This window comes from Giraffa tippelskirchi, chromosome 7, assembly GCF_054371585.1.
Source record: "Giraffa tippelskirchi isolate mGirTip1 chromosome 7, T2T-mGirTip1v1.2.pri, whole genome shotgun sequence".
Lineage (NCBI taxonomy): Eukaryota > Metazoa > Chordata > Mammalia > Artiodactyla > Giraffidae > Giraffa > Giraffa tippelskirchi.
This window is the reverse complement of record NC_137281.1, coordinates 85,221,255-85,236,205: the sequence shown is the minus strand read 5'-3', so window position 1 is coordinate 85,236,205 and position 14,951 is coordinate 85,221,255. Positions and strand designations below refer to the sequence as shown.

The 14,951-nt window shown below is 36.3% G+C and overlaps 1 protein-coding gene across 6 annotated transcripts in view; it reads left to right on the top strand.

Moving 5' to 3' along the window:
* The window catches only part of MYO9A (myosin IXA), a 223,508-nt gene that overhangs the window by 102,284 nt on the left and 106,273 nt on the right, over positions 1-14,951 (top strand). For all 6 annotated transcript variants that reach the window (XM_081506178.1, XM_081506177.1, XM_081506176.1 and 3 more), the window contains 2 exons: positions 3,385-3,526; positions 12,842-13,037. In XM_081506178.1, the coding sequence (XP_081362304.1) occupies positions 3,385-3,526; positions 12,842-13,037 (338 nt within the window). The remainder of the gene's footprint in view (positions 1-3,384; positions 3,527-12,841; positions 13,038-14,951) is intronic.

Genomic DNA, 14,951 nt, shown 5'->3' with positions numbered 1-14,951 from the left:
AGAAATAATGTATCAATAAAAATGAGCAAAAGATGTAAATAAACAATATAAATGTCCCAGAAACATGAAAATTAGCATTGGTTTTAATAAAGGAAATTTAAATGGAAACATTTAATTGTTTCCATTGTTTATCCAAAAAAAAAAAAAAAGAAACAAATCACAAGCTTTTTAATGACTCAAAGGATTAGAAGGAAAATAGACCTTTACCTAGAAACAATGAGATGAACATCCTTCCTGAAAAGAAGCATGCTGTGGAGTAGTGAGAAGTGTGTTTGCAGAAGTTGGGTTGGTCTGGGCTTAGGAGCTTGAATTTCAGTTTTCTGAAGTAGGGGAGGCATACCATTAAAAGCACATTGTAGGAAAATTTATTTTGGTAGTTCTGTTTGGTGACATGCTGCTGCTGCTGCTAAGTCGCTTCAGTCGTGTCCGACTCTGTGCGACCCCATAAACGGCAGCCCACCAGGTTCCGCCCTCCCTGGGATTCTCCAGGCAAGAATACTGGAGCGGATTGCCATTTCCTTCTCCAGTGCGTGAAAGTGAAAAGTGAAAGTGAAGTCGCTCAGTCGTGTCCGACTCTTAGCGATCCCATGGACTGTAGCCTACCAGGCTCTGTCCATGGGATTTTCCAGGCAAGAGTACTGGAGTGGGGTGCCATTGCCTTCTCCGGTTTGGTGACATGAAACATGGTAAAATTAGAATCACTAAGGCTACTATAAAGGCTGGAGCCGTACTCTCTGAAATTGTTCAAGAGTTGTAACCTGTTCTGGAATGGCTTTAGAGTTCTGGGAAGGAGAGAAAAGCCTAGAGGAAGGGATAGTGTTTGATGCAAAAGCAGGCCTCGGTTGACTAGGAAGATGGCAGTGTTGCTAACATAAAAATGTAAATTACATTTATATCATCCCTATAGGATGTCAACTAATGTTAGATATTTTTACTAGTGTTATTTAATTCTTCTAGCACTATCATTCATTTTACTCATTTATGGATTAACAAACCAGTTCCTAAAGAAGGTTGTACCTAGCTTGCCCAAGGTCACAGACAGAATTCATGATGTTGGCTGTATCTATTTGACATCAAAGACCATTCTTCTTCCTAATTCCAATATGTACTATGTGATTAACCATTTTTCTTGTAGTTTTGGAATCATTTTAATGCATTAGATATTGTATTCAACATCTTTATATCTCACATCACATTATTTTTCCTTATTTCAACTACTATTAAATGACACTATTCTGTGAAAGATACTTGCCCTCTACTTTTTTTTTTTTGGTTAGTGATTATTTTCTCTGTTTGAAACTCCTACCAAACTTTTAAAATATAGCTTGTAATTGCCTCCTGTATCCTCTGAATCGTTCCATTATTCCCAACCACTAGTGATTTTTTTTCTGTTATAAATTTTATATGTCTGTACTACTATTATTGCTATTATTATACTGTATTCCCTGGTGGCTCAGTGGTAAAGAATCTGCCTCACAATGCAGTATATGCTGGTTCGCTCCCTGGGTCGGAAAGATCCTCTGGAGAAGGAAATGGCAACCCTCTCCAGTATACTTGTCTGGGAAATCCCATGGACGAAGGAACCTGGTGGGTTCTAGTCCATGGAGTCGCAAAGAGTTGGATACAGCTTATCCACTAAATAACTACTACTATTGTGTAGTTACTTCTTAATAAATATTATTTGAATAATTCCCAGATATGAAATGTTCATCAGTGAGTATAAATCCATTGGTGTGTATTTGAAAGAATAATAAATATAATACAAAAACATTCAGTAACTGATGTAGGTAAGAAAATTACTACTTAATTTGTAACAAGAAAAAAATGACTCTGGATTTAAAGGACCTGTCCAACCTGAGAGATCATTCGCTTTTTGCAATTTCTTGAGCCCAAGCAACATATGATTTGGTTTTTATTATCCTTTGAGCCTTATGGTGCAGCACACTGTGACCCAAGATAAACATCTAAAACCTGAGTAACTTTCTTACTTCTGATACTTGAATAGTAGTATTAGGCAGATCACAACTTTTGAGCTCTCATCTACAAAATAGGAATACTGAATCTTTTTTTACTCATCTTTCAGATTGTTTTGTTGTTCAATCACTAAGTCATGTTTGACTCTTTGCAACCCTATGGAATGTAGCACACTAGGCCTCCCTGTCCCTCACTATCTCCTGGAGTTTGCCCAAGTTCATGTTCGTTGAATCAGTTATGTCATCCAGCCATCTCATCCTCTTCACCCTCTTCTCCTCCTGCCCTCAGTCTTTCCCAGCATCAGGGTCTTTTCCAATGAGTCAGCTCTTCGCATCAGGTGGCCAAAAGTATTGGAGCTTCAGCTTCAGCATCAGTCCTTCCAGTGAGTATTCAGGGTTGATTTCCTTTAGAATTGATAGGTTTGATCTCCTTACTGTCCAAGGGACACAGCACCACAGTTCAAAAGCATTAGTTCTGAGGTGCTCAGCCTTCTTTATGGTCCACCTCTCACATCCATGCATACTACTGGGAAAATGATATCTTTGACTAGATGAACCGTTGTCAGCAAAGTAATGTCTCTGCTTTTTAATACCCTGTCTAGGCTTGTCATAGCGTTACTTCCAAGAAGCAAGCATCTTCTAATTTCGTGGCTGCAGTCACCATCTGCAGTGATTTTTGAGCCCAAGAAGAGAAAATCGGTCATTGTTTCCACTTTTTCGCCTTCTATTTGCCATAAATTGATGGGACTGGATGCCCTGATCTTAGTTTTTTTTAATATTGAGTTTTAAGAGGGACTTTTTCACTCTCCTCTTTCACTTTCTTCAAGAGGCTCTTTAGTTCTTCTTCGCTTTCTGCCATTAGGATGGTGTCACCTGCATATTTGAGGTTTCTCCCAGCAGTCTTGATTCCACCTTGTGATTCATCTAGCCTGGCATTTTCCATGATGTACCGTGCATAGAAGTTAAATAAACAGGGTGACAATATACAGCCTTGTTGTACTCCTTCCCAATTTTGAACCAGTTCTTTGTTCCATGTCTGGTTCTAATTGTTGCTTCTTGCCTCGCAAACAAGAAACTCTCTTGTTTCTCTCAAGAGACAGGTTAAGATGGTCTGGTATTCCCATCTCTTTAAGAGTTTTCCACAGTTTGTTGTGATCCACACAGTCAAAGGCTTTAGTGTAGTCAATGAAGCAGAAGTTGATATTTCTCTGAAATTCCCTTGCTCTTTCTGTGATCCAGCAAATGTTGGCAACTTGATGTCCAGTTCTTCTCAGCTTGTTATGAGAATTTATTTAAGTGAAAACTCTCTATAATTTGCTAAATTTGTTAGATGAAATTATAATTATTTTAAAAAATACTTTATTAACTGCTGCATCTTTCTTTAGTGATTTTGTTTTTATTTTTAATTTAGCTTTCCACAGGCTACAAATCAAACACTGCTGGACAAGTTTAAGCACCAACATGAAGAGAATTCTTACATTGAATTTCCAGCTGTGATGGAGCCTGCTTTCATCATAAAGCATTATGCCGGGAAAGTAAAATATGGGGTAAAGGTCAGTAAATTTCTCATTGAATAAGCCTTTAGGACAGAGGAGTGTTCTTAACTGTTATCACCATCCCTATTATATTGTTTTCTTTGTAGTTGGTCAATGACAGTGGGAGAAATTTTATAAAGATACTATCAAAATTCATACTGTTATTTGCAGTATTCTGCTGTCATTAGCTGGTGGTTGTATTGGTTTTTTCCTGCAGCTAAAATTGATGTCAATCCATTCGAAATGTAATAGCCTTTTTATCTTGTTTATTTTTAATTCTTTAAATTTGACTTTTATTTTATGTTGCGGTTTACTTGATTTATAATGTTGTGTTAGTTTCAGGTGTACAGCAGGTATGCAGGTGTACAACAAAGCAGTTCAGCTATACATATACATGTATCCATTCTTTCTCAGATTCCTTCCTCATATAGGTTATTACAGAAGTATAATAGCCTTTTTAGATCTGCAAGAATAGATACCATTGGTATGTCTTAAACCTACTAGTTCATCTAAGTATGGTTGGTTGAATTTTTCTCTTCTCTACATCCATGAGGCCTCATGTCCTCATGTACCTTCGGATATTTGTGAGCTTGAGCTCCTAATGAATATGTTGAGACTTAACTCCTGCAGAAAGGAATCTTCATAATTTTGCCCATCCCTTGTTTGTAATTGAGGAACCCATTACCCTTCAACTACTTGATGTTTAAGCCTGACATTGAAGGCAATTTCTAGGTGAGGTAGTGATGCTGTGGAATATTGTGGAGCAATATGTTTTACCTGGATCTTGAGGTGAGAGTCAGAATTAAGACCACTCATTCACTCATCACTGATTCATTTATTCAAGAAGTATTTATTAAAACACGAAGCACATATCAGACTGTCCGCTGCTAATTTATCACTAGATCATTCTAAACACGAAGCACAGAGTCTGACATTTGTGTTTAGAATGATCTAGTGATTAATTAGCTGACATGATCTTGGTGTATAAATAAACGAATAGGTTCTATGAGAGAAAGTAGTGAATTAGTCGATTTTTAGTTTGTAGGTAATGAACACCTCCTTCAAAACTCAAAAATTTTTTTTTTAATAAATTTATTTATTTTAGTTGGGGGCTAATTACTTTACAATATTGTAGTAGTGTTTGCCATACATTGACATGAATCAGCCATAGGTTTACATGTGTTCCCCTTCCTGGACCCCCCTCCCACCTCCCTCCCCATCCCATCCCTCTGGGTCATCCCATTGCCCCAGCCCTGAGCATTTGTCTCATGCATCGAACATGGAATGGTGTTCTGTTTCACATATGATAATATACATGTTTCAATGCTATTCTCCCAGAACGTCTCACCCTCACCTTCTCCCTCAGAGTCCATAAGACTGTTCTATGCATCTGTGTCTCTTATTCTGTCTCGCATATAGGGTTATCGTTACCATCTTTCAGATTCCATATATATGCATTAGTATACTGTATTGGTGTTTTTCTTTCTGGCTTACTTCACTCTGTATAATAGGCTCCAGTTTCATCCATCTCAATAGAACTGATTCAAATGTATTTTTTTTAATGGCTGAGTAATATTCCATTGTGTATATGTACCACAGCTTCCTTATCCATTCGTCTGCTGATGGACATCTAGGTTGCTTCGATGTCCTGGCTATTGTAAACAGTGCTGCGATGAACATTGGGGTACACGCGTCTGTTTCAATTCTGGCAAAACTCAAATTTTGAGAGATGATCTGAAGTAAATGTTACCTTGGTGAGGGGTTGGGATGATGAATCTTATAGGCCATGAGATAGGACAGAATTTAATATATTAAAATAATTGAAAACAGGTCAGCGTTATTAGATTATAGTAATCAAGGAAGATAGTGGCATGAAATCAATTTAGACAATGGACAGTAACTTAGTTCTTTGGGGCTTCTTGATCAAGTTAAAGGAGTTTGGTTTTTGTTGGAATTCTGATGAGGAGCCATGAAAAAATTTTAAGCAAAGGATATATTATGTGTTTTTAAAATTTGATTTCTCAGAGGAGAAAGACTAGCAGAGGGAGAGATTAGGAGCTGGGAGATCAATGAAACATTAAGGTAAACTGGACCCCTGAGGTGGCAGTAGAGGTGGAGGAGATCTAGATGATTATGAGATATTTTTGGAGATGCAATGAGTAAACCTTGTTGATGGATTATAGTTAACTGACTTCTGGCTATAGCTGATGGGTGAATTTGAGGTGCTATTTTCTGAGATGGAAAAGACAAGAAGGAACAGATTTTAGAACACACATTTAGAATAACAGAGTAGAATGGTGGTTATTAGTGGGTGGGGGAGTTGAGGAGAGGCTGGCTAAGGATAAAAACCTGCAGTTAATTTCTGGAGTTCTGATGTACAGCATCATAATTATAGTAAACATTGTGTTTATAGTTAGCATTGTGATTATACCACTGTCTTCAAAAGTTTCTAAGATATACCAGATCTTAAATGTTCTTACCACAAATAAATGATGATTGTATGACATAATGGAGGTGTTTGTTAACTTTAAAATGGTAATCATATTACAGTTTATAAATGTATCAAATCAGTATTAATATTTTATACACCTTAAACAATGTTGCGTGTCAGTTACATCTCAAAATGCAGAAATCTCAAGTGTCCATATTTCTCTCATGCCCCTTCCAGGCTCATTCTCCCCTACCCAGAGGTAAACGTGACTGTAATTTTTTATCCTTAGTTTGTTTTTTTTTTTACTTATTAAACTTCAGATAAATAGAATCATACATTATATACATTTATGTCTGTGATTCATTCATTCTTATTATCAGATAGGTTAAAAGTAAAAGGATGGGAAAAAGACACACTAGGCAGACCCTAACAAAAAGAAAGCTCCTGTAATTACATTATTATTGGACAAGTTAGGCTTTAAGACAAGAATCATTATTAGAGACAAAGAAGCACACTTCATAACAATAAAAGGGGCCTGTTTCAATGAAGACATAATCAAAAATTATATGTACCTAATGACTTCACTTCAGGCTAAAAGGGGAGCTAGATAAGTTTATCATTAAAGTTGTAGATTTTCCTACATATCTTTCAGTAACAACAAAATATGCAGACATGAAATCACTAAAAACAGAAAATTTGAATAGCACTGCTAAATAACTGACCTAATTGGCACATCGTACAGATAACTAGATACTCTTTGGTGTTTAGAAATTAAGTGAACTTCTTCTATGTACTCCCTCAGTTAAAAAAGAAATCACAAGTGGTAATATTTTAAACTGAACATTAATGAAGATATAATGAATCAAAATTTGTAGGATGCATTTAAAGCAGTGATTTATAACTTTAAAAGTGTATGTTAGAAAGGAAGACTGGTTGGCAAAACACGAGGGAAAATCAGCAAATTAAACTAGAAGAAGGAAATAATAAAGCAAAGACTAGAAATCAATGCAATAAAGAGCAGACATATAGTAAAAGAAATGAGCAAAGCTAAAAGTTAGTTTCTTTAAAAAATAACTGAAAATAATACAGATGATCCTTGAACAGCATAGTTTTCAGTTGAGGGGGTCCACTTGTACACGGTTGGAGATGTGTCTGGTGGTGAAAGTAAATTCCGATGCTATAAAGAACAATACTGCATATACTGGAATGTTAGGTCCATGAATCAAGGTAAATTGGATGTGGTCAAGCAGGAGATGGCAAGAGTGAATATCCATGTTTTAGGAATTAGTGAACTAAAATGGACTTGAATGGGTGAATTTAATTCAGATGATCATTATATCTACTTATATAGGCAAGAAACCATACAAGAAATAGAGTAACCCTCATAGTCAACAGAAGAGTACGAAATACAGTACTTGGATGCAGTCTCAGAAACGACAGAATGATCTCTATTCGTTTCCAAGGCAAACCATTCAGCATCACAGTAATACAAGTCTGTGTCCCAACCACTAATGCCAAAAAAGTTGAAGTTGAATGGTTCGATGAAGACCTATAAAACCTGATAGAACGAACACCAAAAAATAAAAGATGTTCTTTTCATCATAGGGGACTGGAATGCAAAAATAGATAGTCAAGAGATATCTGGAGTAACAGGCAAGTTTGGTCTTGGAGTACAAAATGAAACAGGGCAAAGCTAAAAGTTTTGCCAAGAGAACCTACTGGTCATAGCAAACACCCTCTTCCAACAACACAAGAGATGACTCTACACATGGACATCACCAGATGGTCAATACCAAAATCAAATTGGTTATATTCTTTGCAGCCAAAGATGGAGAAGCTCCATACGGTCAGCAAAAAAAAGACCAGGAGCTGACTGTGGCTCAGATCATGAACTCCTGATTGCAAAATTCAGACTTTAAATTGAAGAAAGTAGGGAAGACCATTAGATCATTCAAGTATGACCTAAATCAAATCCCTTACAATTATACAGTGGAAGTGACAAATAGATTCAAGGGATTAGATCTGATAGAGTGCCTGAAGAACTATGGACAAAGATTCATAACATGGTACAAGAGGCCATGATCAAGACCACCATCCCCAAGGAAAAAAAAAAAACACAAAAAGGCAAAATGGTTGAGGATGCCTTACAAATAGCTGAGAAAAGAAGAGAAGCGAAAAGCAAATGAGAAAGGGAAAGATCTATCCATCTCAATGCACAGTTCCAAAGAACAGGAAGGAGAGATTAAAAAAAGCCTTAAGTGAACAATGCAAAGAAATAGAGGAAAACAATAGAATGGGAAAGACTAGAGATCTCCTTAAGAAAATTAGAGATACCAAGGGAACATTTCATGCAAAGATGGGCACAATAAAGGACAGAAAAGGTATGGACCTACCAAAAGCAGAAGATATTAAGAAGAGGTGGCAAGAATACACAGAAGAACTGTACAGGAAAGGTCTTAATGACCCGGACAACTACAATGGTGTGGTCAGTCACCTAGAGCCAGACATCCTGGAGTGTGAAGTCAAGTGGGCCTTAAAAAGCATCACTACAAACAAAGCTAGCGGAGGTGATGGAATTCCAATTGAGCTATTTCAAATCCTAAAGGATGATGCTGTAAAAGTGCTGCACTTAAAATGCCAGCAAATTTGGAATACTCTGCAGCGACTGAAGCGACTTAGCAGCAGCAGCAGCAGCAGCAGCGGCCACAGGACTGGAAAAGGTCATTTTTCATTCCAATCCCAAAGAAGGGCAATCCCAAGGAATGCTCAAACTACCACACAGTTGTACTTATGTCACATGCTAGCAAGGTAATGCTCAAAATCCTTCAAGCTAGTACTTCAATCAAAATAGTACTTAAATCAATAATACTTGAATTGAGAACTTCCAGATGTACAAGCTGGATTTAGAAAAGGCAGAGGAATCAGAGATCAAATTGCCAACATCTGTTGGATCATATAGAAAGCAAGAGAATTCCAGAAAAACATCTGCTTCATTGACTATGATAAAGCCTTTGACTGTGTGGATCACAACAAACTGGAAAATTTGTACATCAAGGCTGTATATTGTCATCCTGCTTATTTAGCTTCTATGCAGAGTACATCATGGGAAATGCTGGGCTGGATGATTCATAAGCTGAAATCAAGACTGCTGGGAGAAATATCAACAACCTCACGTATGCAGATGACACCACCCTAATGGCCTGAAGAGGAACTTAAGAGCCTCTTGGTGAAGATGAAAGAGAAGAGTAAAAAAGCTGGCTTGAAACTAAACATTCAAAAAACTACAATCATGGCTTCTGATCCCATCACTTCATGGCAAATACCTGGGGAAAAAATGAAAACAGTGACAGACTATAACCTTGGACTCCAAAATCACCCCAGATAGTGACTCCAGCCATGAAATTAAAAAACTCTGGTTCCTTGGAACAAAAACTGTGACAAACCTAGACAGTCACTTAGCCAGCAAAGGTTCGTCTAATCAAAGCTATGGTTCTTCCAATAGTCTTGTATGGATGTGAGATTTGGACCATAAAGAAGGCTGAGCACCAAAGAATTGATGCTTTTGAACTGTGGTGCTGGAGAATGCTCTTGAGAGTCCCTTGGACAGCAAGAATATCAAATCAGTCAATCCCAAAGGAAATTAATGCTGAATATTCATTGCAAGGACTGATGCTGAATTGAAGCTCCAATACTTTGACCACCTGACACAAAGAGCCGACTCATTGGAAAAGACCCTGACGCTGGGAAAGACCAAGGGCAGAGGGAGAAGAGGATGACAGAGAATGAGATTGTTAGATGGCATCATCGACTCAACGGACATGAGTTTGAGCAAACTCCAGGAGCTAGTGAGGGACAGGGAAGCCTGGCATGCTGCAGTCCATGGGTTTGCAAAGAGTCGGAAACTATTGAACGACTGAATAACAACTTAGGCACAGACATCTTTCAGTAAATAGATGGTGCAGTACTGTGTGATCATGATCGACTGAATCCACAAATGCAGCATTGTAGATGCTATGAAGATCTTAGTAAAGTTATATGGGGATGTTCAGCTATGGTTCTGGTTAGCATTCCTAACCCCCATGTTGTTCAAGGATAAACTGTATAAATAAAAGATAACAGAAAATAACTAATGAAAGGAGAAAGATTCACAGATTGCTGGTAGCAGAAACAAATAAGGGGATTTAACTACACACTCTATAGATATTTATAAGATATGAACATGTTTTGCCAATAAATTTGACAGTGTAAAGTTGAAAATTCCATGAAAAAATATCACCAAAACTGACACCAGAAAATAGAGGAAAACTTAAAAATCCTATGTTTGTTAAGTAATTTGAATCAGTAATTTAAAAGTTTCTACAAAGGGAATTCCAGGTCCACCTGGTTTCACTGGTGACTGCTTTAAAGCATATAAGCAATATTAGTCTTACACATTTTTCTTTCAAGTTTGAGATACCTTTAAAATGTATAAATGTATCTTCAGACATAACAAGAAATATCTGAGTTGTAAATACAGATTTGGGTTTCATCATTTAGATAGAGTTTAAGCCACAATTATGGTTGAGATAAACTGATGTAAGATGATCAGAAAATATGAGTACACAAGATGAAACACTAAGAATTTTCAATACAAAACCAACAGTGGGGACTGAGAAGGGATAGAACAAGATGTTAAGTAGTAAGTCGCAAGCTGTGTTGTTATAGAAAGCAGCAGAAGACAGTTTCAACAATGATGTGATTAGTTTATGAAATGTACTTAGGAATGTAGAAATATGAAGACAGAGAGACAGGACCATTACATTGGGAAATGTTGATGACTATTAACATGGAAAAGAAATAAAGAATTTTAGGTTTTACAGTGTAGTTGTTAATAAGACAGAATAGTCTTTGGAGTAGGGCAGACTGATGTTTTAGTTCCTGTAGCAGTGCTTATTTTGTTTGACTTCTGATGAACTTCTTTATCTCTCTGACTACTTAGCAGTAAGTTTGGTTTATAATTGAATCTACTTTATTGAGTAATTGTTAGAATTAAATTAATTATGTATAGTGCTTAACTTAGTGCCTGACATTTGTCTGCCCTCAGTATTTGCTGCTGCTGGCATTTTGATTTGAAAATTCTTCCTCAGTTTTAGTAACTTTTATAATATATACTTTTGCTCAAAGGGTACTTAGGGACAAACTAAGCACCAAGACTTCTGACTTGTTTCCCCCTTCCCCCTGTTTTCAGGAGAACAAGGAATTATTAGGAAAAGAAAGTCCCAAAGGTAGCAGGATGAGTCCAAGCTGCCTTGTGGACCTGAGTGTTGATGACATTATACTAGGCATGACCCTCAAGGAATCTGAGTTAGAGCTATTCTGTGAAGCTGCACTGACATGAAGTGATTTACTCACCAGTCCTTCCATCTGGGTGTGGTTATAGTCAAATGCCTAGACTCTATGTATCAGTCTGGGACCTTCTTCCAGGAGTGTAAGTTTCTTGCTCTCCTTATCTTTTTGTGGAGTATTTAAACTCATTTTCTTCTGTTCTGTCATCTCTCACCTCCATTGGCAAGTGGTTTTAACTGGCTATTTACATTCCTTTGGTAATCTCATCCAACTTTAAAAATGTATATGCTGATGATAGCCAAATGTGTTTTCTGAAGTCTATGAGACTCTATGCACATATATCTGTCTGCCTACTTGATGTCTGTATGCAGACATAGTATAGTGGTTATGAGTGGCTGTGTTTGAACCTCTGTTCTTCTCATTACTGTGTGATAGGGGCCAAGATAGTTAACCTTTCGGTGACTCAATTTCCTCATCTATAAAATAATAATATCATCCATCTCAAGGACTTGTTAAGGTATATCTATCTCAAGGATTTGTTAAGGTGATGAAATGAGCTTCAATGAGACAACATATGTAAAATGCTTAGAAGTGTGCCATTTACTTAGTAACTTCTCAATAAATGTTGCTTGCTATTGTCATTATTTTTAGCATCTCAAAATTCTTGGACAAAACTTATCTCCTGATCATCATTTTCTATCCTCATATCTTCTCTTTTCTTAAGTCTTCTCCATATTAGTATATATAGTACCTCCTCCTACCTCGTTGTTCAAACCCAAAATGTAGATGTTAACCTAATTCTCTCATTCACTCACAATGCTCTAATCCACCAGCAAGTCCTTCGTCCTTACCTCTAAAAAATGTCCCAAATATGTAACCATTTTCCCTTTCCTATAGTACCATCCTCATAGTTCAAGTCACTGTCAGCTCTTATTTGGAATACTGCAGTAGCTGGTCTCCTTTCTCCATTCTTTGTACAATTAATTCCCTCACTAGCTATCAGTGATGTTTATAAAACACCAGTTAGTTCATATCATTATCCTTCCAGTGGCTTTCCTTGACACTTGAATAAAGTCCAAACTCCTAACTCAGTCTTACATAGCTTACATAGCCTATTTATCTCCCTTTTCTTGTACCTCTCTCACCCTTGCCGAGAATGCTCTAGGCTTCAGTCTTACTAACTTTCTCCTAACTTCTGCAACTTAGCACCACCTATAGGTAGTAAGGGTTCCCTTTGAGTGAAATGTTGCTCCTGGTCTTCTCACTTTTGGCTTCTTTTTATTACTCAACTTTCTTGTTGTTTTATGTGATAGTCCCTTAGAGAATCTCTCCCAGACCAATGTTTAACAAGCTACAATAAGTTGGTGGAATGTTCATTCTAATTTAAATGAACTATAGAATTAAGTAGTTTTAGGCTTGGATGGGACTTTATAGAGGATATCTATCTGGCCCATCTAGCTGGCTAACACAGAAATCACTTCTATACCCTTATTCAGCCACTGTTCAAATATGCCACCCATTTTCTTCTTGGCTTAGTACGTTTTTTCAAAAATAACACTGGTATTTTTTTCACGTAGGATTTCCGGGAAAAAAATACAGATCATATGCGCCCTGACATTGTAGCTCTTCTGAGAAGTAGCAAGAATGCATTTATCTCTGGGATGATTGGAATTGATCCCGTAGCTGTTTTCCGGTGGTCAGTTCTCCGAGCTTTTTTTAGAGCTATGGTTGCTTTCAGGGAAGCTGGAAAAAGACACATTCAGAGGAAAACTGGTAAGCAATAGACATCAGTATTCTGTCATGCTTCTGTTTGTTTTTTTTTTAAACCATGCCCTAACATTGTGTTTCAGATCTAATGAGTGCTGGTGAACTTTATGTATGTGTGTGTATATATATTATTAATAGATACTGATAGGAATAATGAGTGTAAAGCACCTGGTATTTCTTAGGCATACTGACATTGGTAAGATTTTTAAGCAAAACATGTAATTATTATTTAATTGTATAGAACTTACTATTGATACCGTTCTGTTTTCTTCTAATGTCATAGTTTTTCCTACAAATGAAACATAATGTGGAAGCATAAATCAGGAGACAGAAAAATTAGGATGGAGGTAGTATAGTATGGTGGATAACCCAGCTTCACTTGTCATCTCTGTTGTCATCAGTTGAATCAGTTGTCATCTCTTCTCTTGACTGATTTTGTGACTGTTAGCTATTTTACTTGGAGTGTTAATAGTACCTTCAATATTATGAGTAAAATTAGATAATACATGTAAAGTGTCTGCTTTATGAGGTGTAATTTTTGTTTCCTTATGCTTAATTTAGTTAGCTGAATTTTACTTTAAAAGTTAGAAATGGATAAAGCTGGATACTTTTTTGTGTGCCCCTCTGCTGTAGCTCTAACCTTAGATAGACCATTGCTGCATAGTGAGGATTTTCTAATACATATGTAATCATTTAAAATAATATTTTTCTCCCAAGAAGCCTCAGCAGAAGTGCAAGAGGATACACTTTGTGCTTTCAGGGCTCCTAGGCTTACTTATGTGGCTTTCTGGCATGTGCATTAGCAGTGAAAATTTAAATTCGGTTATTATATTTTTTAAATGAATGAAATATTAGAAAGATTGTATTTCTAAAATGAGAGGCAAAAGTAATTGAATTTCATTTTTGTACTTCAGATTATAATGTGTGCGAACTGGCCTTTGTGAATAGAACTATATGTATTTTTTGAAAATAGAAAGAAAATCTTAAAACTGCTTTGCCGTTGCCAAAATTATTTCTAAGAGGCTACCTTTGCAAAAAACTTGAAACAAATTTAAACTGAGGTATAATGGACATATGACATTATATTAGCTTTAGGTATATAACATAATGATTCAGTATTTATATATATACTGTGAAATGATTCCATCCATCACTATACAGAGTTACAATATGTTTTTTGTATGCGATGAGAACTTTCACAAGTTAATCTCTTGGCCACTTTTAAATATATACTGCATATTGACTACAGTTACCAACAGAAAATTAGAAGGAAAAGTTTTTTTTAAAAGATGCATTCTTATTTATTGTAGTGGACATCAGTTTATGTATCAATATTGAAAAATGTGTCAATTCTGGAAATTGATACATATTCTACTAAGGTTTAACTAAGACAATAAACTTTTCTTACATTTACTGTTAAATACTTTGCTTTCTGTAAAAGTTACATTGTATGTTCTTTTGGCATTTAAACTATTATTTGTGAAAGCTGGTTCTGTGTATATTAGTATGAGTACAAAGACATGCAATGTTACTAATGCTACTAATGATCAATCAGCTGAGCCTGTATTAACTCTACTTTGATAATTTCTAGATTCTTCTTGTTTTCTAATCTAATTTCTCTTTCTGACCAGCATAGAGCTCCTGGGTAATAAACTCTTTTATATTGGAATATGACATGTCTGCATAAAAGTGCACTGAACAAAAACACAGTTCAGTGAATTATCACAAAGTGAAAACACTTGTGAAACTATCTTCTAGGTTAAGAAAGAGAATATGACAACATGCTAGAAAGTCCCCCTTGCATAAACTTTAAAAATTTCCCTTTTTATCAAGAAAAAAAAATATATAGTTCGTTTGCATTTTGAGACAATCGCTAAACAAGCAGGTTTGTTACAGAGAATAATTGTATTACAGTATATT